The sequence below is a fragment of the Erythranthe guttata genome, chromosome 5 (genome assembly GCF_056151865.1).
Source record: "Erythranthe guttata isolate IM_541 chromosome 5, IM_541, whole genome shotgun sequence".
In the NCBI taxonomy this organism is placed as follows: domain Eukaryota; kingdom Viridiplantae; phylum Streptophyta; class Magnoliopsida; order Lamiales; family Phrymaceae; genus Erythranthe; species Erythranthe guttata.
In genome coordinates, this window is record NC_142537.1 from 17658682 (window position 1) to 17682500 (window position 23819).

At 33.6% G+C, this 23819-nt stretch overlaps 4 protein-coding genes across 5 annotated transcripts; 2 read left to right on the forward strand and 2 right to left on the reverse strand.

Annotated features, from left to right (window-relative positions):
* Positions 1 to 634: 634 nt before the first annotated feature.
* On the reverse strand, positions 635 to 3756 carry LOC105967163 (exocyst complex component EXO70A1). The gene has a single exon (XM_012991748.2). The coding sequence runs from the start codon at positions 2965 to 2967 to the stop codon at positions 949 to 951; it is 2019 nt and encodes a 672-aa protein (XP_012847202.1). The 5' UTR covers positions 2968 to 3756; the 3' UTR covers positions 635 to 948.
* A 6938-nt stretch (positions 3757 to 10694) lies between these two features.
* Positions 10695 to 13034, forward strand: RSZ22 (serine/arginine-rich 22). Its single transcript, XM_012991753.2, has 6 exons — positions 10695 to 10849; positions 11074 to 11189; positions 11412 to 11500; positions 11751 to 11991; positions 12173 to 12292; positions 12709 to 13034. The coding sequence occupies exons 2-6, from the start codon at positions 11101 to 11103 to the stop codon at positions 12752 to 12754; spliced, it is 585 nt and encodes a 194-aa protein (XP_012847207.2). The 5' UTR covers positions 10695 to 10849; positions 11074 to 11100; the 3' UTR covers positions 12755 to 13034.
* A 2727-nt stretch (positions 13035 to 15761) lies between these two features.
* Positions 15762 to 19726, forward strand: LOC105967213 (putative cyclic nucleotide-gated ion channel 14). 2 transcript variants are annotated; one of them, XM_088818084.1, is made up of 8 exons: positions 15762 to 15961; positions 16038 to 16113; positions 16221 to 16770; positions 17302 to 17514; positions 17628 to 17929; positions 18041 to 18152; positions 18247 to 18483; positions 18712 to 19726. In XM_088818084.1, exons 2-8 carry the CDS (start codon positions 16085 to 16087, stop codon positions 19459 to 19461), a joined length of 2193 nt encoding a protein of 730 aa, XP_088674210.1. In that variant the 5' UTR covers positions 15762 to 15961; positions 16038 to 16084; the 3' UTR covers positions 19462 to 19726. The 2 variants fall into 2 exon arrangements, with proteins under 2 accessions (XP_088674210.1, XP_012847263.2); XM_012991809.2 differs by having other exon boundaries at positions 15762 to 16113.
* A 153-nt stretch (positions 19727 to 19879) lies between these two features.
* UTR7 (UDP-N-acetylglucosamine (UAA) transporter family) lies at positions 19880 to 23054 on the reverse strand. Its single transcript, XM_088818085.1, has 7 exons — positions 22363 to 23054; positions 22162 to 22267; positions 21817 to 22062; positions 21308 to 21418; positions 21045 to 21203; positions 20370 to 20513; positions 19880 to 20286 (listed from the first exon to the last, which is right to left on the reverse strand). The coding sequence occupies exons 1-7, from the start codon at positions 22395 to 22397 to the stop codon at positions 20122 to 20124; spliced, it is 966 nt and encodes a 321-aa protein (XP_088674211.1). The 5' UTR covers positions 22398 to 23054; the 3' UTR covers positions 19880 to 20121.
* Positions 23055 to 23819: the final 765 nt, after the last annotated feature.

Below are 23819 nucleotides of genomic sequence, written 5' to 3' on the forward strand. Positions count from 1 at the left end.
GTTAGTTACGCCGCTATTAAGTTTATTTCTGAAAGTCGTTTATTAATATTCTGAAAAATGAACTTAAATAGAAAAAAAACAGGTCTATGAGTGTTTTTAGATGGTTTTTGCAAAAGTTTTTACAAATAGATTATAAGTTTTTTTTTTTTTTGTACATAATCTCTTTTTAGATGTTTGTAAAATAAATTTTTGATTTTGCTTCTCATAAAATAAATTGTTTTAAGCTATAACTTAAAAGCATCAACATATGGTGGTGTTTGCAAAAACTTTTAGAAAACAACTTTTGAACTTTTTTTAGCTTATGAGCTATTTTTAGGTGTTTGCAAATCAACTTTTGCTTTTACTTCTCTAGAAATAAGCTAATTTAAGTTATTTTAAAAAAAAAAGGTAGTTTAATACCAACTTAACTTAAAATCACTAACTACTACTTTTGAATAAGTTTTTGCAATCACAACCCATGTGCTTTTTCTATTTAAGTTGATTTTCCAGCTAATTTACAAACACCCTAACTTTTAGAAATAAACACTTAATACCAACTTAATCCACAATCACTAACGTCTGACTTTAAATAAGCTTTTGCCAACGCCACCATAAAAAATAGCTTAAACAACTTATGTAAAGAGAAACAAAAGCAAAAGCAAAAGTTAATATGAAATTCTTATTCTTCAAAATACCCTTCACATTGATCCTTCACCTCTTAATTCTTACAGCTACAACCCTTCTACATAACCCACTAAACAATTTCTTACACCTATTAATTTCTTACAACAAAGGAAAAATACACCAATTTGTACTCTTACCACTCAACCTAGCAATATAATTGTGATTGAAGATGAAAGTAAAATAAAATGAATAATAATAATAAGATCAAACCCATAAAAAGAAAGTACCCTCTACAAATCCCCAAATCGAGAATCGGCCAATCACGGCTCGACACTTGGCAGCATATCATTTCACGGTCGGAGAATTCGGATACTGCTCCACAACCCCGTTACCGAACTTCCCACTCATCTGCCTCCCTTTAAAACTCCCCTGTTTCGAATTCTTCGGACAAAACAACGCCTCCAACGTTTTCTCCAACGACAGAGCGCTGTACTTCGCGTACTTACTCGCGCTACCGTCCTGCTCGACCAACGGCCCGTAATTCTGCATGTAGCTCCGATAAACGGGCACGATCGTCTGGACGACGACCTGGCAAACCCTCTCCCTCAAATCCTTATCCGAAACGACCCAACTCGACTGCTTCTTGTACATGTCATCAAACGCCTCGTTGAACGCCTTCAGCCGCTGCTTCACGAGATTACGGGCCGTGCCCCGCCCGCCCGAGAACAAGATCAAACCCTCCCTGCTCAAATGTTCCGGAAGCTTCCCCCAGCTCTCGCGCAAGTACATTGCCGAGTAGTACTCCTTGTACTGCTCGTGCTCGTTCAGCCAAGAATCCCCGAGAATCGCGCCAAGCTTCGTGCCCTTGAGGTGTTTGTACAAATGCCAGTGGTTGTTCATCAAGAACATGTACGAAGAGACGGCGTCCTCATACCCCTTTGACCACGTCTCCAAATTGATCTCGATCGCTTTGACCAAATTCAGAAGCTCACCGATCAAGATTCTGTCTTGGTACTTTTCTTTCTTCCAGCTCCGCTCGATTACGAGTACTTGCGTCAGAATCGGCTTGTATTCGTCGCCTAAGAGTTTATTACAATAGTCTGTAATGAAAGACACAACCCTAGGAATACCGCAATCGCCAGGTGGCGGCGTGTGTCTTTGAAGCTCGACTTGCACTAGAAGCTCCCAGAAAATCTCGCACGAGCCCTCGATTACTCTCTTGATTAAATCCCTCGTCATATTTTGAATCTCCTCGCAGGCGGCACCACCAAAAAGCCGATTGAAATCCAATCTCAGTTTATTTAAAGAAGCAAATATATCAAGAAGCTTCAATAGCTTAACGGGATCTTTCTTACTTTCAGTTACGGTTTTCCCGAATTGCAAAAACGCAATAATTCCCGCTTGAGCAGCTATTTTGGCGAAGCAGCTTTTCCAAACATCCAATCCCATTTTTTCAAACACGTCGTTGCATAATTTATATTCGGCTTCGAAAAGGTGCTTCATCGCAAACTCCAAATGCTGGCCCCACTTATCTATATAAACCTCTATGCTCGCCACACTATTGAATTCCGAAACCGAAATTTCGAGATAATCCAAATTGAGCGCCCGCAAACTCGCGCGCACGTTCTCGCTCCTCACCTCCACGTAAATCGATATACACTTTTCGAATCTCTCGTTCGCGGCCAATCTCCCCAAAATCGCCTGCATCTTTTGAATAACCGCCACGGGGAGAGGCGAGGGGGCAATGCATGGATTCTCGTCGGGCGAAATCGGAGACGACATAGGCAACGGGAAACTGTTTTCCGACAACAATCTCCGGAACTCGTTTTCCAATCTATCCAAGGAAGCTTCTAGAAGCCCTCCATCAAGACAGCCCTTCTCCTCGTTCGATTCGAGCTCGTGGAGATTCTTTAACGACTTCTTCAAACCCGAAATGAAACGGGAATCCGCTACGTTGTGATCCTCCAAATACTCGACTATATCAGCCAGCCACTGGATAGCCATGCCGCAATTGTCTCCCAAGAATCTCGTCGCTTCTTCGAGGCGTTTGAGCACACTCAGATAACCTACGAGATCCGATTGTGGATCGGACAGCGATTTCTCGAGACCGTGGACCGCATCGAACACCTTCAGGACAGCCGCCGCGGGGACCACCGCCCGGTTTATGTGGCCTCCAACGGAAGTCAGGGCGTCAGATTCAGCTCGAATTGGCCGGATTGCCACTTCGAGCGACGGCAATCGTTGGTTGATTTCGTCTAATCTCGGACCGGTTTTTTCCAATGACAGTGCCAAAGATTTCGACTTTTCGACACTGGCTTTCAGCAACTTTCTAGCTGATAACAAATTCTCAATCCCTTTATCCATTAGGGCAGAAAAAGTACTTCGAACAAAGCGGCTTATATCAAAATTCAAATGAAAACAAAATAAATAGACCAAATGGAAGCTGTAATTAATCTGGGTTAATCTTGTAAATATCAACTTCCATTCCCTTTTTTCACTTCACCAAACCCTCACCAAATCTTGACTGCAGAAACATACTCAAGAAACAAAAATTCCCAGCAAAAAGCTCAACAACCAACTAAAAAGCGCTTTTTATATCAACAACCTAATCTACAATAGAACCAAATTAATAGAAGAAATCGATTCGGAATAACAGATCAGTGAAAAAAAAACCCTAAAAAAAAAAGGAAAATAGCGATACACGATTGATCCCCCGGAATGCGGTGATCTAGAGAGCGGGTGTTTTAGAGAGAGAAAGTGAAGTGAGAGAAGAACCCTAAATCGGAACCTGGATAGTAGTGGCTTTTTTTTTGAAGGGGAGACTGTTAGCTTAAGTCTCTCTATGAATCTTGTGCCGAAGTGCTGTACAGTAAAATAAAAATTAAAAAAAAAAACTTTTTTTTTTCAATTTCTTTTTTCTTTTCACTTTTGTTGTCTTCTTCGATTCACCGCTGCACTCTTGTTTTTCTTCAAGTACTCAATTCGTTTATTGAGAAAAAAAGGAAGAATCTTTGAGAATGGGAATCAATGTGGTGGTAATAATTAAGGATGTAATTACTGTCTGGCCATGGGTAAATTACAATCACCCCCTGAGGTAGGGTTTATTAACGAAAATACCCCTTATTTCTTCATAATTACATCGATACATTGTAATTTGTGGATTTCTTACACTCACACTTTTGTAGAGGGTGGATGTAAGAAATTTACAAAATGTAGGGGGTTGAATGTAATTTATGAAATATAAGGGTTTTTTTTCGTAATTAAGTTTTACCTCAGGGAGATGATTGTAATTTACCCATAATAACTAGCGTGTCGGTGGTAAAGTGTATAGACTGTATGGATTAGTAAGCATCTATTGGGCTATTATTTAATGGGTTTTAAAAAGGCTTTTTAAAGATGAAGTGGTTTGGTTGATTTTGTCTTTTGGGCTTATGTCATGGGCCTAGTTCTTTACGCCGTAAGTGGGGTGGAAATTCGAACGAAATTCTTATTTTTCACTAAATTTATTTTATAAGTTTTTTTATTTCGGAACAATACTTTTCACTTCGAAAATTCCGATTTGATTTTTTTTTCGATTTATTTGTACGCCTATTGCGGCGAGTCCCCGCGCAAATTCCCCGCCAAGCTCCTATGACGAGTCCAATTACGTGCTCCTGTGCAAATATGAGTTCATCTACTAAGGTTCCTCCTCCCTATACGACAACATGAGCACCGTCGCTTTTCTTCCTCTCCTCATACGTGTTTTCGAGAAAGGCGTCAGTGGTGTAAATCTGGAAGGAGAGCGACGACAATGGTGGTGTACAAATATGAAAAAAGAAGATAAAGAGAGAGACAACGAGATATAGAGGGAGATATGCATAGAGTGAAAAAAATCAAAAATATGAATCAAGAAATATAAATTAATTATTGAGATGAGTAAAGTTAATTGTATCTAGTTCAAAATATTTTCCTAATTAGATAGTATTGCACTTTTTCCCTATTATTAGTGGAAGCCAAGGACGATGTAATGATGAAAACCCGCTCTAGGCTGGCATAACTCGACGACCAGTTAGAAATGCCCTTTCCTCGTTCAGTACTACTATTAAGATTTATGAACTCGAAGTAAGGATTCGTAAAAATATACGATTGATCCATATTTTTCTCAAACGTACTATAAGAGATGAAGCTCTCGTTCAAATGTTACTAGTTGATTAAAATTAACAGTACCCTCTCGAAACCCAAACGATAAATTAAAAGACAAATTTATCAATAAAATCATATCTTAATTTGTTAAGTAATTTTTTTTAGGGACTATTAGTGAGAACCCCCTCTAGCATTATTTTAATAAGCATTGACCCAGCTCCTTTTCCTTTATTAATGAGAGACCCATCTTTTTCTTATTCTCAAATTTACCCTTCCTCTATTTATTACCTATTATACCATACTTAGATGCACTTTTTATTTTTTTATATTTTAATTTTAATTTTCGTTCATTTATTTATTTCTTATTTAAAAAATAATATTTAAAAACAAATATTTTTTTATAACTTTTTATTATATTTAAAAAAAAAATTAGTATTTTTTTTGTCTTCAGCTAAAACAACTATATTTCAATAAAACAACTATTATTAAAACGACTAATGTTAAAAACAACTATATTAAACAACTGTTATTAAAACAACTATATATCTCCAACAACTCTCATTTATCAAAATCAACTATTCTATTTGTTAAATCAACTATTTATTAACATCAACTAAAACGTAGTAAAAACAACTATATTGTTGTACGAAAACAACTATATTACTGTACGAAAACAACTATATTGTTGTACGAAAACAACTATATGTCTGTAAATAGCACCAACACAATTTCAACAACAAACAAACATCCATTATACTATTGATTGAACACAAAATTAGCCTTCAATATAAGAATTCAACCAAAATCTCCAACTAAGAAAAATGAGATTCGAGAATTGGGTAAAAATTCAGAGAAGAAGAAGAACCACAACAATCAAATAATATTGGCGGTGGTCTCTATTGAAATCTCAAACGCAATATCAACCCTAGCGCCGCTGCGTAGTCTCGTCATTCTCCCTACCGAAAACCCTAATGCCGTCCATGACGAGAGAATTCCAGGGGTGGAGACCGCCTTCTTTTCGCGGCGGTGGAGGGAGGAACACCGATGGGAGAGAGTAGACGACGACACAGAGACGGAAGATGGTTGGAGATGGCGGCATCAGCAACGCAGAGATGGGGAGGGTTGGAGGCGGCGGTTTATAGAGAGAAAAGGGAGAGGGAAATAAGAGAAATAAAAAGAACGTAAAATATGTTTGGTTATTTTAAATATAACACAGAAGGACATATTAGGTATATTAGTAATGTTAAATACAATATTAATTAAAAAATAAATTATTTAATATAAGATGGGGGGTTCTCACTAATAATGAAAAAGAGTTATATCCACCCTAATATAAGTAAATGAATTGGGGGGTTTTCACTAATTATCCCTTTTTTTTATTTACAAATCTATATAATATATAAAAGTTGAATTGCATAGCTAATTGATTGACATTTGGCAATTTCAATTGATGACATGTCCTCAATTTCATCCCATGTGGCGAATCCATTGGTGGAAATAAATCATCAAAAAATATGTCATCATTTTCCAAAATTAAAGGTAATTAAATATATTTAATTATTTTATTAATACATTTATATCCTACCATTTATAAAGGGCTCTAAATATATCAACTTTCTTGGAAACCCTACATAAATTTATTTTTGAATTTAATTTTGTAATTAATTTAATTTGAATTTAGTTAAATTCGATTTAAAATCTTCCCTTATTATAATTGCATTATTGGTGGTGTTACGAATTTTCTTAATTTTAATTCATAAAATTGGATTTATATTAAAAAAACATATTGCTAAATAAATTATTTGATATTATACATTTTACATGAACATGACTAGAGAATATGTATTTTTTTACTAATTTAATATTATATATTAATATTATCTGTAAAAAAGAAAGATACATGTTTGAATTTACTATCTTGCGAAAATTGACACTATTTGTTATGCCATGTGTAGAGTAATGTACTCCCAATTATTTACCATATTAAAAATTACACTACATGAATTTCATGTTATTATTTAAATAATTATTTTTTTTCTTTACTGAATCCAGTGACAATAAATTTTACGATTGATTTAACTTTTTAAATTATATACTAATTAAAATACAAATTTTATCATGATTATACTAATAAATTGAATAACCTAAGTTAAGTTTAATCAATTCATAAAAAAAACGAATTGATTTTATATATTTCAAAATATAATAATTCTAAATATTTGGAATTAAATTCGTTTATCCACTTTATTTAATGGCTAATATTAAAAATATCAATTGTTTTGTTTATAATAATGATCGTATATACTATATATTGGATTCCACTAATAACTATTTCATTATAACTCTAATAAATATAATGAAGTAAATATCTACAACAACTCCAACTCAAAAGTATCAAAATGAGTTTGCAAATATTTATGTGCTATTTAATATTTTATTTTGATATTTATCTAAATGTATTTGCTTCAACCATAGATATAAAATAATTGTTAATTAAATATATCTAATTGCCACATGTTATTTTCTAAATGGACACTGAGGTGGTTAAATTCATAACTCATGTTTGATATTTTATTGTGCATGATTGCATAATGTATTTTTACATTCTGAAAGATGAAATATCAAAATACCTCATTTCATAACTCTATTAGAATTAAAAATTACTATTTTGGAGTATGAAAATGGTGGTTAAATGTTTTGATAGCTCATTTAATAATCCCACTCGAAGTGCTCTTGCCGTAAATAGTTTGTATTAATAATTCCCCTAATGTTTGTTTTCGTCTTACACCGACCCCCTTATGGTAAGATTTTTCAAGGAATTTTTTTATTACGTGGAATATTCCAATAATGCTTATTATATATACCCTGCACACACGGCATTTCTTTATGGTACTTTTTAAAGACAAAAATTACCCTTACGTGAACTTTACACGAAATCTTTATTCTTCTTAAATAACACCTTCACAAATTTTTATTATTACCGTGACAACCCTGAGGGTAATTTTTTAGTTTAAAAAGTACGATAAAAGAAATGTCACATCTGCAAGGGTAGACTCCATATTTTTTGGGACATTACATGGAATAAAAAAGAACTCGTAAAAAAATCACACCATAAGGGGGTCGTGTAAGACAGAAACAAACATCAGGGGGGTTTTGGTATAATCACCGATAAGTGGAGGTGTTTTCTATAATTTAGCCTAAGTTCAGAAGGATTTTCATAATTTATCTTATTCATAATGATTATTGTTCTTTTACGTCTTAACGTTTGTTTATACCCTTATAATATTTTAAATAATTTTAATGTCAGTTTGATTATATGATTAAATATTAATTTCTAATATATTTAATATGTGTCTTTTTATGGTTCAACTACCACACATAAGAAATTTGATATAAAGATTCGAGATTGAATATAAATGTTCTTTTTTATACTAAATAATAGATCATTGCAAAAAGAATTGTTGCAAAATCAGAATTTGTGATTAATATTAGCATTAGAATTAGAATTATAATTATAATTATAATTAAGATTCTCTAAATTAGTATTAGTATTAATACTAGAAATAGGATTCAGATTGTAATTAGGATTAATATAATATTAGGATTATGATTAATATTAGTATTAGAATTATAATTAAGATTATGATTATGCTTAGTACGATAATTAGTGATATGCATTAGCATAAGGATTATGATTAACATTAGGATTGGGATTAGAATTATAATTAAGATTAGAATTAGAATTAACATTAGCATTATTAGTATTAAAATTATTAGGCTTATGATTAGTGTTAGGAATAGGATTATGGTTAGGATTACGATTAGAACTATTATTAGTGTTATGAATAGAATTAGGAATACGATAAGGATTTGGATAATATTAGAATTACAATCATAATTAGCATTAGCATAATAATTAGCTTATCTAGATTAGCATTAGCATCAAAATTAGTATTAGCATTAACATTAACAATATTAACATATTAGTATTAGTAATAGTATTAATAATAGTATTAGTATTAATATTAGTATTAGTAATAGTATTAGTATTGGTATTAGTATTAGTATTAGTATTAGTATTAGTATTAGTATTAGTATTAGTATTAGTATTAGTATTAGTATTAGTATTAGTATTAGTATTAGTATTAGTATTAATATTAGTATTAGTATTAGTATTAATATTAGTATTAGTATTAGTATTAGTATTAGTATTAACATAAGTATAAGCATCCGTATCAATATTATTATCGGTATCAGTATAAGTATCAGTATCAGTACCACAATATGTATCAATACCAATATCAGTACCAGTATCAGTATCATTATTAGTATCGGTATCAATATCAGTATTCGTATCAGTATCAGTATCAGTATCGGTATCAGTATATATATATATATATATATATATATATATATATATATCATGTATCATTAGCATTAAAATTAGTTTTAGCATTTCTATTAGTTTTAGTAATAGTATTAGTATCAATATTAGTATTAATATTACTATTAGTAATAGTATTAGTATTAGTACTAATATTAGTATTAATATCAGTATAAGTATCCGTATCAGTATTAGTATCGATATCAGTACCAGTATCAGTATAAATATCAGTATCGGTATCAGTATCATTATCAGTGTATGTATCAGTATCGGTATCAGTTTCAATATCAAAATCAGTATGAATATCAATATTAGTATCAATTTCAGTATCAATATCAGTATCAATATTAATATTAATATCAGTATTATTAGTATAATATTAGTATTAGTATTAGTATTTTTATCAGCATCAGTATCAGTATGAGTAACAATATTAGTATCAGTATTGTAATAGTATTAATATTAATATTAATATTACTATGAGTATCAATATGACTAGCAACATCAGTATCAGTATTAACATCAGTATCAGTATCAATATATGTATCAGTGTCAGTATCAATATCAGTATCAGTATCAGTATCAGTATCAATATTTGTATCAATATCAGTTAGTATTAGTATTAGTATTAGTATTATTATTAGTATTAGTATTAGTATTAGTATTAGTATTAATATTAGTATTAGTATTAGCATTAGTATTAGTATTAGTATTAGTATTAAGATTAGTATTAGGATTAGAATTAGTATCAGTATGAGTACCCGTATTAGTACGAGTATAAGTATTAGTATTAGTATCAATATGAATATCAGTAGTACTATTATCATTACTATCAATATTAATATTATTATTAGTATTAATATTAGTATTAATATTGATATTAATATTAGTATTAAAATTAGTATAGTATTGGTATTAGTATTAGTATTAGTATTAGTATTAATATTAGTATTAGTATTAGTATAAGTATTAGTATCAGTATTGGTATTATTATTGGTATTGGCGTATACATCTTATCTCTTTTGCAATAATAAGTTGTGTTGTTGTTTGAGTAATGTGATCACTAATTTAATGTTGTTAATGATAAACTTGCAGGTTATTTGAATATCTATTGTGTTACCTCTATGCTACTGTGTTTGTTGTTAAGTTAGTTATTTTGCAGAGGATTCACATGGTGTAGTAGATTGCATTCCATGAAATAGAGTTATACCATATGTTTTAAATTATTTCACTTAATCTTCATATCGTGCTTTGCGCCATTCGCGTATTTTTCTTTGCAATATTTAATTGAATTTCATATGTTATAACTCTGAATTAAGAGATAATATTTTTTATTTCCTTCCATTCTGTTTTACTTGAATTGCTGTTGTTATAAAAAGATATTCGTTTAAATATTATTATTTTTCTCATTTTGAAACTGATATCCGTGCAACGCACGGGTGAAGTACTAGTTACATATAAATATCATAATCTATATTAAGATATAATTGACAATCCAAACAAATACTTAATATATTAATAATTAATCCAATATCATCTAATTCGAATTATTTGAATTGACGAAGCTTTAAATCTTAGTAGGGGTAGAAAAGAGAGAAAATATAAAGGGTAGCAATGTAAATTAACATAGACATGCCAAACTCCACAGCGTTTAAATAATTGGGCCTCTATTTTCAGGGATCTTATTAACCATCGCTCATCAGCCGCTAGGGTTTTTCAAGCGTTCAGCTAGGGTTTCAGGTTGCTCCCCTTTTCCTCTAATTTTTTTATCAGATGAACGCTGAATTAGCATTTTATTTTGTATCTAATTGTATGTTTGTCATCGTATTCACTTACGGAATCATTGTAGTTGTTTAATCGATCTTCTGTTCGTTTTTTCTAGGGTTTGAAATTTAATTCTCTGTTTTTTTGGGGGATGTTGTTGATTTCGTTAGAATTAAACGCCTGATTTGTATATGTTTCAGGCATTTGTCGAGGAGCTCCGATTCAAGATGTCTAGGGTTTATGTTGGAAATCTAGATCCGCGAGTTACTGAACGAGAGCTTGAGGACGAATTTCGCGCGTTTGGAGTTATCAGAAGGTATGTCCGAGTAGCATAATACGAGGTTCTGTTGGTAGTTATCAAAATTGTTTAGAAGATCTGGTGATTTGTGATGAATTGGGTTTCGTACTTCTCGGGTTGTTTTTATTGTGTAAATCTTTGGCAGAACCAAAGTTGAATTTTGTTGGTAGAATTTGCTATCTTCATCTATTTTACATATTTAACCTTCCATATTCTTTTTTGTTTGTATGATATTTGCAGTGTGTGGGTTGCTAGAAGACCCCCTGGTTATGCTTTCATTGATTTTGATGACCGAAGGGATGCCCAAGATGCCATCAGAGACATTGATGGTGAGTAAACATGTCGATATTATCCAATTGCTTATGCAGTTCAAAAAGTTTTGGTCTTTCTTCAAGATCCAATGTAAATATTTATCTAGTTGCTGTGGGATCTAGTCATTTTAATTCTTAAGTTGTAGCATCATTTTTAAGTCACATGCGGGCTGACTCTACTAAAGCCTCTGTTTTTACAAGCAGCAGTTTGGTGTCATTTTATTATGGATGTCGTCTGAAGTTTTATGTCCTCATTATTCTGTTACAGGTAAAAATGGCTGGAGAGTTGAGCTTTCACACAACTCTAGAGGTGGAAGTGGTGGTGGTGGCGGTGGCCGCGGTGGTGGTGGTGGTGGTCGTGGCGGACGTTCAGGTTCGGATCTGAAATGCTATGAGTGTGGTGAGGCTGGCCATTTTGCTCGTGAGTGCAGGAACAGGGGTGGCTCTGGTAGGCGTAGGAGTCGTAGCCCTCCTAGATCATATCGCAGGAGCCCAAGTTATGGCCGAAGGTAGGATTGGAAATAAAAAAAAGAAAATTGTAAGACTGAGAAAAGACAATGAATAATGGGAACTACATATTGAGTTATGGGGAAAATAGTAATATAATTACATAGTTGACTATTTCATTTGATATTTAGCCTCTTGTTATCAACTTATTTTCTACTTGATGCTGTTTAATATGATGGTCAGGAGTTACAGTCCTCGTGGTGGTCGTTCTCCTCCTCCTCGACGCCGCAGCTTGTCACCAAGGGGTCGCAGCTACAGCAAGTCACCTTTCCGTGGAAGAGATGAAGTGCCATATGCCAATGGGTGAGTCCTTATTTTGTTCTCCCCTTCAACCATACTGCTTTCTCACATGCTTTGTCGATGAGAGTCTTCCCTTATTCGTTTATATTTATAAAAATACTAGGATACGTTGGTGAGTCGAAGTGTAGTCACTTCATTAGAAAGACAGCTGTTTGCTTGCTTATAACTACGGGGAAATGCTTTCTTTACACCCTCGAGTACATGTGGGGTAGCTGTATGATTTTTATTATTCTCACACAATCTCATACAAGAATTCACTGCTAAAAATTGCTTTAGGGTTTAAATTCACAGATTTCTCAGCAATCATTAAGATGTTTCTTGTGATAGGAAATTGTGAACTCTATTACATCTTTGTACGCAACTCCAGTTATTTTTAGTATTCTACTTATATTTGTGTTGCATTTGTATATATAATGCAGAAATGGAATCAGGGATAGAGTCGATAGACGCAGGAGCAGGAGCTGAGCTGAGATTGGATCAAATTAGTTGTACTTTTCAATCTATGCAGAACCTTTTCAAATTATGTTTACTCTGCTTGACTTAATTACGACTGTGTATGGGGGCCCGTACGCCCTTGGCTCCAACTCGTGGATTTGGTTGAGTGTCATTACTATTTCAGTAGTAAGTTTGTCATTTTATCCTTTTGAATTTGCTTACGAACCATTCTGCTAAAAAATATGTATATGGGTTGATGATATCTTCTATTAGACAAGTTATTAAGAAGAGTGCTAAAAGTTTATGATTTTGTTTTGTGTCGAGGTACTACTCTACTTGCGTGTGGTACTACTCTACTCTACTTGCCTGTGGTACTACTACTCTACTGCATCATTGGTTTTGTGCATCTTCACTTGTGGTTTTCGACCTTGACTGCCCTGCTGTGGGATCTTCAATTTGATTGATTGTGGATCCCAGCTGGCTACTCTTCTTCTAGATGCTTCTTTTCGTCTCATGTCTGCGACACGGCTCTCTCCTCAAATATTAGTATTTGATTAAATTTAAGGATGATGATCGAGCTTCTTCACGCTTCTGGCAGGTACTCATGGAAGTGATCATTTAACTTTGTTCATTGATCTATGACGTACGGATTTTTTTCTCCTTTGTTCTTTCTATAAAATACCAAAATGGAGTTTTCTAATTTTTACAAAAGTTAGGAATGAAATGCTGGCTTTGAGGAGTTCATATCTTTTACCGAGTGGTCGTATAATGCACCATATCTTATCAGTTTAGTCACATGAGTTACTGACCCAAGGATAAAAGTTGTATCAGTTTAGGCACATCATAACAAAGAATTCTACAATAAAATTACAATCTTTTCAACAAATTAAGTTTCAGTCAAATCAGAAGAAACCCGATCTTGAACTTCAATCGGGTTTCTTCTGCTTTGGTTGAAATTTGTTTTGTTAAAAAGATGGTAATTTTTCTTCGACTTTTTTTTTTTGTATTATCATGTGTCTAAGCTGAAATGACATTTCTTCTCGGTGTCGATACATTTAACCATTTCCCCATCAGTTAACAGAAAGGAAATTCATTTGCTTCATCTTGTCATTGACTTGAAGCTTCTGCTTTCATCGAAGATACCTACAATGGGAATTTCGTCGAATGATGGTTTATGTTTGTTGGATTGTTTTTCATCTTTCACCTTTGATTTAGTTGAAGTTTTAGAGAAGTTCTTCACTGCCATTTTATTTGACGTTTAGAAGATTTTTTTTTTATTCCAAATAGTTGTCATTTTGTAATAACAGTGAAAGCATCTTTTGTATTTTTCTAAATTTTATCCCTATTGGTAGCAGATAAATAGTGAAACAATTCACTAGAGGGGTTTTTTAGTCATTTTATTATGATCTTCCTAAATACAAACATATATTATAATATGATAAATAATATCATTGGATATTGGACTTTCCATAAATAATACTAATATGATTCCACTATGTGGTGGAAAAATTGGATTTCTATAATGAAAATTATTGTTTCAAAATTAAAAAAATTGGATCGAAATTTACAAAATTCGATTACGTTAAACATTTATAATCTTCTAAACTTAAAATTAGTCCCTTTATGCCAATTGTAAATAATGAATTGTTTCACAACGAGGTCAAACTTCAAATTGCCTTTTTTTTTTTTACTATAAAAATTGGTCTGATATAATGGGCAACAAAAAATGCTGACCTCGCCACTGCTCGTGCTTTATTATTTGTTCCATAAAATATAAAAACTAATTGTGTTTTTATAGTAAAAAAATGACTCAGTAACCCATTTCCTTTTTCTTTTTCATTTTTATAAATTTTCTAGCATTAAAAAATCAAACTAAAGAATTAGTAAAAAATAACATCCAAAAGTTGGTTTATGGGTTTTTGTTAGTGGGACCTAGAAATATGTGATACTGATGTTCTTAGACACAAAACGGTTGTTAGTTGAACATGAGGGAAAGAGATTCCTCTAGTACCAAAATTATAGTCTTTGATAAAATTTTAAATAATTTATATTGACACTAGTACAATCCAATGTCATCACTAAATTCCATTTTCAAATTATGTCAACCTAGACTTAGATAAAGTTAACATACAAACAATTTAACAAATTTAAAATTCATTTATATGATTTTTTGTCCCCTAGTTCAAATTTAATGAGGCAATTGCACCAAATAAAACAAAATTGGGATTCAAAATACGATTAACCCCATGTCCGATGAGATTACTCTCTTTTTAGTTCCTTCATTCCATTTCAAATTTTTCCTGTCTTTCTGATTAGTTTCACGTATAGATTTTGGGCTCCTTGTTTTGCCCGTTTTGATAGCATTAAAGCCTTCTCTGACTAGACATTTGCTATATTTTTCGGGATAATAGTCTTTTGAAGGTTTGCCATCAATCTGTTGACTCCTTTTATATCCCGTCCAGGTCACTTTTGGGATGTTGACACTTTGTATGACTCTTTTTGTGTCTCTCGATTTTATGATAGTGTGGGAACCGCCTAAGTCCCCGCAACATAGACGATTTTTGGCTTTAAAAAAAACTAGGAGGGCTCGTGTAATTTAAAAGGCTAGTTTAATTTTTAAAATTTATCCTTAATGCAAAATTATATTATTTCAATTAAATCAATGAATTTTAGGCATAATATGGACTACCATGCAAAAGGTTGGGATTCAAACATATTTATTGTTTCAATAATTTTTTTTTTACTCGTGACGATTTTTTTTTATTCAGGGCGTCCTCTGCACGCGCGGTTCATATGAACTTTTAACTAATAAAAAATATAAGAGTCCAAATCTCTTTCCTAAATCAAATCTTGCCATCCAAATGGACTCCGATAATATTTTTGTGAAAAAAAACGAGCAATAGACTTTTATCGAAAAAAAAAAAAAATCCACTCTTTTAGTTGCTAGTTTTATTACATTTCCAATGACTTTTACCTAATAAGACAACAAAACAAACAAACAAACAATAAAATTAGTATGATGGCCTTCACGTTCACTATGTGCCCACATCTTACTTAAATAAGTTTCTGTTTGCTGCTTAAATATAAAGAATTAAATCAGCCAACTTATTTTGCACACATTTTACAGCTAATTTATTTATCGAATGAAATTTGAGTGACAAGTCAACCACCAAACATACATACAGACAATTAGAGCTTTCCACATCTTCCCTAATAAAGACATTTTCAAGATTTGGGGTTTGACAAATTCTTGAATTTCTCTTTTTTTTTGTCCAACCATCTTCTTCTCTCAAATCATGGATTTTTTGCACAGATACTCAGTTCATCTCTTCTGCATTTGAAATCTGATTTCCAAGCACCATGGATTTCATCAAACAGAAGCAAGTCAGGTACTCTCTCTCTCTCTGTGTGTGTGTGTGTGTGTGTGTGTGTGTGTGTGTGTGAGTGTGTGTTTAATTTGATTAATGGGCTGAAAGAAATGTGCATCTTGACACAGATTTCACAGTGAAGAGAAACGAAATGTAGAACTTTACTTAGAGAAAAATGAGGCTCCTCTCCCAATGTACAAAAACCCAATCCCTTTCCAGAAATCCGAAGGTGGAGGAGAAGTCAACAGAGACAAGAACCACCATCCTAGGTTTGGCAGGTCAAAGGTTTTTCCAGAAGGTCAACGCCCCGAGAAGAGTAGAATACTTGACCCCGGGAGCGATCTTGTCCTGAAATGGAACAGGATTTTCTTGTTCTCTTGTCTGATGGCTCTCTTTGTCGATCCATTGTTCTTCTACCTGCCGTCGGTGCTGAATCAAGAACGCTCGTCGTGTATGCGGACGAACTTGGATTTGGGGATCATCGTCACATGTTTCCGGACGGTGGCCGATGTGTTTTACTTATTGCACGTGGTTATGAAGTTTAGGACCGCTTATGTGTCTCCTAGATCACGGGTGTTTGGGAAAGGCGAGCTTGTTATGGATCAACGCGAGATTGCGGTGAGGTACTTGAAGACCGAGTTCTTGATCGATTTTATTGCAGCACTGCCTCTTCCGCAGGTATATATAAATATATACACGTATATCGAGTAAAAGATCGGTTATGAGTTGAAAAATGAAACGAATGTCGAAATTTAGGCGGGCCCTTTTGAAAAGAATCTTGAAAAAGTATCGAGAATTCGAGATATCGAGTAAAAGATCGGTTATGAGTTGAAAAATGAAACGAATGCCGAAATTTAGGCGGGCCCTTTTGAAAAAGAATCTTGAAAAAGTATTGAGAATTCGAGTATTCTTCTCGTGGATTTTTCGTCCCTTCAAATCGTTGTCGTTTTGTGATGATTCTGCTATTCAGAACAAATCAAATGTGCTCGTATTCAAACTGTTTTACGGTGTTTGAATCGACTTATCATATGAACTATTTGTTAAAAAATGAAACGAGTGTCGAAATTTAGGCATCCCCTTTCGAAAAAGAATCTTGAAAAACTACGGAGAATCTTTTTGTGTGATGATTCAAATTCTTGTAGAGAATCATTGCTGGTGTATTGAATCGACTTATCGTATAAATATTCTTTTTTTCTTTTTTTTCGACAGATTGTTATATGGTTCATATTACCAGCAATTAGAAGCTCCCATGCAGATCATACGAACAACGCGCTCGTACTTATCGTATTTCTACAATATATACCAAGACTATATCTCATTTTCCCGTTGAGTTCTCAAATCATAAAAGCCGCCGGAGTCGTAACTCAAACCGCTTGGGCCGGTGCTGCTTACAATCTCCTACTATACATGTTAGCAAGCCACGTATGTATACGTTTCATTATTTATTTCTTACCCAATTCCTTAAATCGAAATTTATTTTATCTTGATCAGCATTAGCTCTATTTTTTTTTAATTTTTTTTTAATAATTTGATAGGTTTTAGGGGCTTCTTGGTACTTAGTTTCGATAGAGAGGCACGCAACTTGTTGGAAATCGGCTTGTGGCGACGAGTTCAATCGTACTAAATGCTCGCTTAGTTATCTTGATTGTGGTACTTTGACGCATAGTGATAGAGCAGAGTGGGTGAACAAAACACTCGTTTTCACAAACTGTAACCCCGATAACGGTACCTATTTTAATTATGGAATATTCGGAATCGCTGTTGCAAACCACGTTGTTTCGTCTGGTTTTCTCGAGAAGTATTTTTATTGTTTATGGTGGGGTTTGCAGAACTTAAGGTATATATGATTTGTTCACATTTTTTTATTTTCTTTTAGGATATGATTTTTATTTAAAGGTAAATCAATTTTCTTGATTATTTAATGCAATATTCATGTTTCGTATCACAGTTCATATGGCCAGGGTTTGACGACGAGCACGTTTATCGGTGAAACTTTGTTTGCTATACTTATTGCAATGTTGGGGCTCGTTCTTTTTGCTCATTTGATTGGAAATATGCAGGTATTTTTTTTATTAATTTAAAAAAAAATTTATTTACGGGTGACTCGAAAATCGATCATTTTATCATATTTATTGAATCTTTTTTTAAATATAGACGTATCTGCAATCTATGACGGTGAGGCTGGAGGAGTGGAGAGTGAAGCGAAGAGACACGGAGGAGTGGATGAGGCACCGGCAGCTTCCGGAAGGTATTCAACGACGGATTAGACGTTTTACGCAGTATAAATGGTTTACGACACGAGGAGTTGACGAAGAAACTATCCTCCGTGGTTTGCCCACCGATTTACGACGTGACATTCAACGACACCTTTGTTTGGATCTCGTTCGTCGTGTAAGACACTCTCTCTCTCTCTCTCTCGTAAGATAGTCCATAGTTCAATAACTTAAAAAAAAAAAAAAAAAAAAAAAAAACTATGTAATTGGACTTTGTTTGACGTCTGGTAATTTTCCGGGTCGATCGAGAAATATTCTCTATCTTGAAATCATCATGTCAAATGTTCAAAGTATTGGAGCAACTAACTTTTATGGAAATAATCATTCTGTAATATAATTTTTATAGGTCCCGTTTTTCTCGAAAATGGACGACCAACTCCTCGACGCAATATGCGAGCGCCTAGTATCCTCCCTAAACACGCAAGGCACGTACATAGTCCGGGAGGGCGATCCGGTGGCGGAGATGCTCTTCATCATCCGCGGAACACTAGAGAGCTCCACCACCAACGGCGGCAGAACGGGCTTCTTCAACTCCACCACCCTCCGCCCCGCCGACTTTTGCGGGGAGGAGCTCCTTGCATGGGCCCTACTCCCCAACTCAACCCTAAACCTACCCTCCTCCACCCGGACCGTGCGGGCCCTCACGGAAGTCGAAGCATTCGCACTTAGGGCGGAGGATCTCAAATTTGTGGCCAACCAATTCCGGAGGCTACATAGCAAGAAACTGCAGCACACTTTCCGGTACTACTCCCACCATTGGAGGACTTGGGCCGCCTGCTTCGTGCAGGCGGCGTGGCGGCGGTTCAAGAAGAGGAAGTTGGCCAAGAGTTTGAGCTTGCAGGAGTCGTTTTCCGACGAGCAACTTTGGGAGGAAAAGGACGAATTGGAACGAGAAGAACTCGAGGGAGAGAATCTTAGCTCTTCTACTACTTCGACTTTGCATGTGAAGCAGAATTTGGGAGTTACTATATTGGCGTCGAGATTCGCTGCGAATACGAGACGAGGAGTTCAGCAAAAGGCGAAAGATGTTGTGGATTTGCCTAAGTTTCAGAAACCGGAGGAGCCCGATTTCTCGGTTTATCATGATGAAGACTAATTTTGTGTTTTGTGTGGGCCCGGATTCAAAAACGGGCCGGGCCGAAGTATACTGTACCTAAAAGGTTTATTTATTAGTGTTGTAGAAGCTTTGTACAGAATTCTATTCTTTTTTTTACTTTTTGTATGTTTTATATGCAGCTGGTTTTTATTTATTGATGTAACTGTCTTGTGTAAGAGAATTTCCGAATCTCGCCGATGGCAATCCGGATATTTCCGATTTTTAACAATATTTTTTATTACGGTTTCGAAGGTTTCTGATTCCAGAATAATTTGTCCTTTCATTTCAATTTCCGATTATTCCGATTTTGTATGCAACGGAACTGGAATTAGTTTTTTTACTTCAAAATAAAATAAAATAAAAAGTGCTAATTCAGATCTGATTCGTCCGATTTTCACCCCTAACCCTACCGAAAATATTTTCATAATGGCCTCCAAGCACCAAATTATATTATTTCTCCAGTAAATAAACAAACATCTGCTGAGAGATTCACCAAAAATAACAAATAAAAAAGTTACAACACAAGCATCTCAAAAAATCTTTCATGTAAAAAAAAAAATTCGGGTGGGAATGCGAGAAATTCCACAAAGAGCAACCAATGTAAAAATTTATATAAGCTATAAGCCACATTTTCTTGATCGAACGAAGAAGAATATTCTCTCACTTACGATGCGTTTCCACATCAGTCATCAGCTTCGGTAATTTATTTCTCTTCTGCTGATATTTAGCCAACGAATACCAAACCCCACCAGCGGTGTTTATCACTAGTCCCGTCACATTCAAAGCTCGTACTTGCACACCTCCCAATAAGACGAACCCAAGTGTCTATCCAAGAAGTAAACCCATTTAGTAAATAATAAAAATTTCAAGAAATAAAATTGTAAACTTAAAAAAAAAAAATTACGTACTGTGGAACCGACTCCTTTGAGAACACCGACTATGGTAGTGGTCAACGCAGAGTTGACAATCGTGCACAAGAACATGGTGTAGTTGAGAACTATGCCCATCACTAAGGAAAGAAGAAGAAGAACCAGAAACGATATCGAGGTACTCTGTCCACCAAATATAATTTATCGACTGTTAATAACGTAAGCATTATATATATATATATATATATATATATATATATATATATATATATATATATATATATATATATATATATATATATATATATATAAACGGAGAAGCTCAAGAAAGCACAATAAATTAGCATTGAAGAGTGGGATCTCGATTTAGCAATTTGATTTTTAAACTAAGAGATGCATGCTGCGTAAATACCGAAAAACTGAAAACCCATTGGTGTTTATGTTTTTTTTTTTAATGTTTTTTTTTTTTTTTTAATCTTTTACATCTTGTGATGAAATCGTGACATGAACTAATTGTATATTGTAAGAAAGATATATGCCAATGAATTCGGTAAATCAACTAAAAAATACTTGAATCATTTTAATCTTCAGAATCAAGAAAATCACTAAACTTTAAGCTCGAGCATTTATATCAAATCACTACTTTTTTTTTCCCCGGAAATTATAAACAAACTTAAAAAAAAAAAATTATCGGTGTGGATTCGAGATCCTAACCTTAGCAAAAAGCATTGCCATAGAATTAGGAAATTCTCCGGTAGCTATGATGAGGAATAGAAGAAACGGTAATGACAAAATGCTGTTATAAAACATTATCTCGACTGACGAAAGGCCATCCTCTGCACCCGATTTCTCTACTAATACAAGGTACATCGTCTGCAAATTCAAAAAAAAAAAAATTGTAATAAAGCAATCGTCTATAAAACAAAAAAAAATTACTCGTATAAAGAACATAAAATCTTAAAAAGAATAAATCAAACCTGGAAGAAAACCGAAGTAAATGCCATGCTATATCCAAAAAGATCGAACGAAAAATCTCCGAGTGCCGCTATAACAACCCCAGCAGCAGTTAGAAGTACAGACAGAGTCACCTAAAAAAAAAACAATTATGCGAATGACGAGACAATATTTGTCGAAAAAACTACGATAATGTTCGAAACCTAGTTGAATGCAGATTGCGACTTTCGACAATATAAATAATATTATTAACACCAATCATTTATTATTTTCTAGTACAGTAGAACCTCGATCAATTAATACTCAAAAATTAATAACCTCGCTTAAATAATAGTTTCTCGCGGTCCCGACTCGGTGAAAATATGTTAAATTATTAACTCGATAATTTAATAATTCGCTAAATTAATAGAATTTCCCTAGTCCCGATTGTATTAATTTTATAGAGGTTCAACTGTATCTGCAAAGTCGAACATATAATGAAGGTAAAATTAATTCATCGAACATATAAACAAGCAAAGCAATGTTTATAAACCTGAGTTGTAGGCTTCCCTTTTCCGTAAAAGAATCCGGCTATAAGTACAGCAAGCGGCGTAAGCCTCTTAATGGCTATATACATCGGAATATTCACTCCTTTCAAACTCGCTAACGCAAACGCCACGTTGGCATTGTAGAATAAAGAAACTAATAAAAGCTTTTTCGCGGTCTCGATATTAAATCCTCCGGCTTTCGTGTACCCCATTACTCTACCGAATCGTATAAGCAAAGTTGTCATCAATTGCTGATTATAAACAAAAACAAAAAAAACTCGAGTCGGATAATCGAAAAAACGAGAATAATGCCGTAAACAAATAAAAGCACGTGTAGTTTCGGTGTGTACCTGAAAAGTAAGAAGAGTCATCGAGTTCGAATACTGCATTAGCACTGCTTTATTGATGAACACCATCGCCATTGACGAAACTCCGTACGATACGGCCGAGAATAAACTGCGATTTTTTTCGCATTTTGAATTATGTAAATGTAATTGGTAACTACATTTATTTCGGAAAATGCAAATAAAAAATATAAAATTAACTATTACCTCAAATATGGAGCTGAATCAGTGGTGTAATCCATCTTAAAACACAATTTCTTTTCGATGATAACAAAGAACAAAACAAAAGAAAAATCCCCAAATTGTGGATTGAGTTAAACTACTTTTGCCCTAATTAGACAATTAAATCCAAGAAAATGGATGAATAAACCGAATCAAGATCTTCGCTACCATAAAATTCATACATCAATAAAAACCCATTACCGACACTAAAACGAATCGGATTATGAAAAACTCTAGAAAGAAAACCTAAAATTAAAGATGGGTTTTTTTTTTTTTTTTTTTTAATTTCTCTTCTTCTTTTCTTGGATCAAGACAATTAAAAAAATTGGTGGGTTTTTCGAGGGGTGGAATTTTGTGAAATCGTTGAAGTAGGGGTGTGTGTATGTGTGTGTGTATATATATAATATATATGTATAATAGCAGTGGAAGTGTGAAGAAGAGTAGAGAAAAACGGTTATTTATGTACAAAAGTGGAAAAAAAGAAGGGTAAAATAATGAGAAAATATATAGTAGCATCCATGCAGTAAAATATGGGAAGAGATGGAGAAATAGCCATTGAATAATCAGGGGCGAGCTCCCCTGCTTTTGCAGTTTTAACTGTTGTGACCAAGGCAAAAAGTTATTTCCCTTTTTGCCCTTTTAGTTTAATTTGTCCTTTTTTATTTTTTATTACTTTCAATGAGGGCAAAAAAGAGAAACGAAATTTGACATACTAATGTAGTTTAAATATAACAAATGATGTGCACAAAAATACAAATTACTAGGGGCATTTAAGATATTGATGCGTTCGTTGTCTCATATTATATGTCGTTTCTGTTGATTGTGTGCACAATAAGAAACTCAACGAATATGTATACGCATAGATTATAGTAAAACGATATGGTAAGTAATAAAATACTCCTTGTTATTGATTGTTTTGCAACTAACTAATTAAGAATGATAAGGGTAGAACAATACAGAAGAAATGCAATTAGGGAATTCTTCCAAATGCTGAAATGACGAATAATTTAGAACAAAAAATTTCTCCAAAGAGACCAATAATATGTGACATAGGGAGTATATCAGTATTTGAGGTATATGAATTACCAAGGGCATTTAAGATATTTGATATATGAGTATTTTAGGTTTTCAAACATACGATGGTGAAATTGGAGAATTTAAGAGTCGAAATAGCACAATTTACTTTGTCAAAGAAATTAGAATGTGAGTCCCGTAAGAAATGACCTAGCAGTTGAAGCAAAATAACTTATATCGAATGACCCAATTTCGAATCTTACGTTTCTCGTATGATTTGCAAACTATTACACGAGAGTATATGTTAAGTCAATGCATATCATTAGTGGTTGATTTCTTGAATAAGAAAAAGTTAGAAGTGAACTCAAAAGTCAATTCTAACCTAACACTACATATCATGGTCATAGATTTATAGTTATTAATTAAAC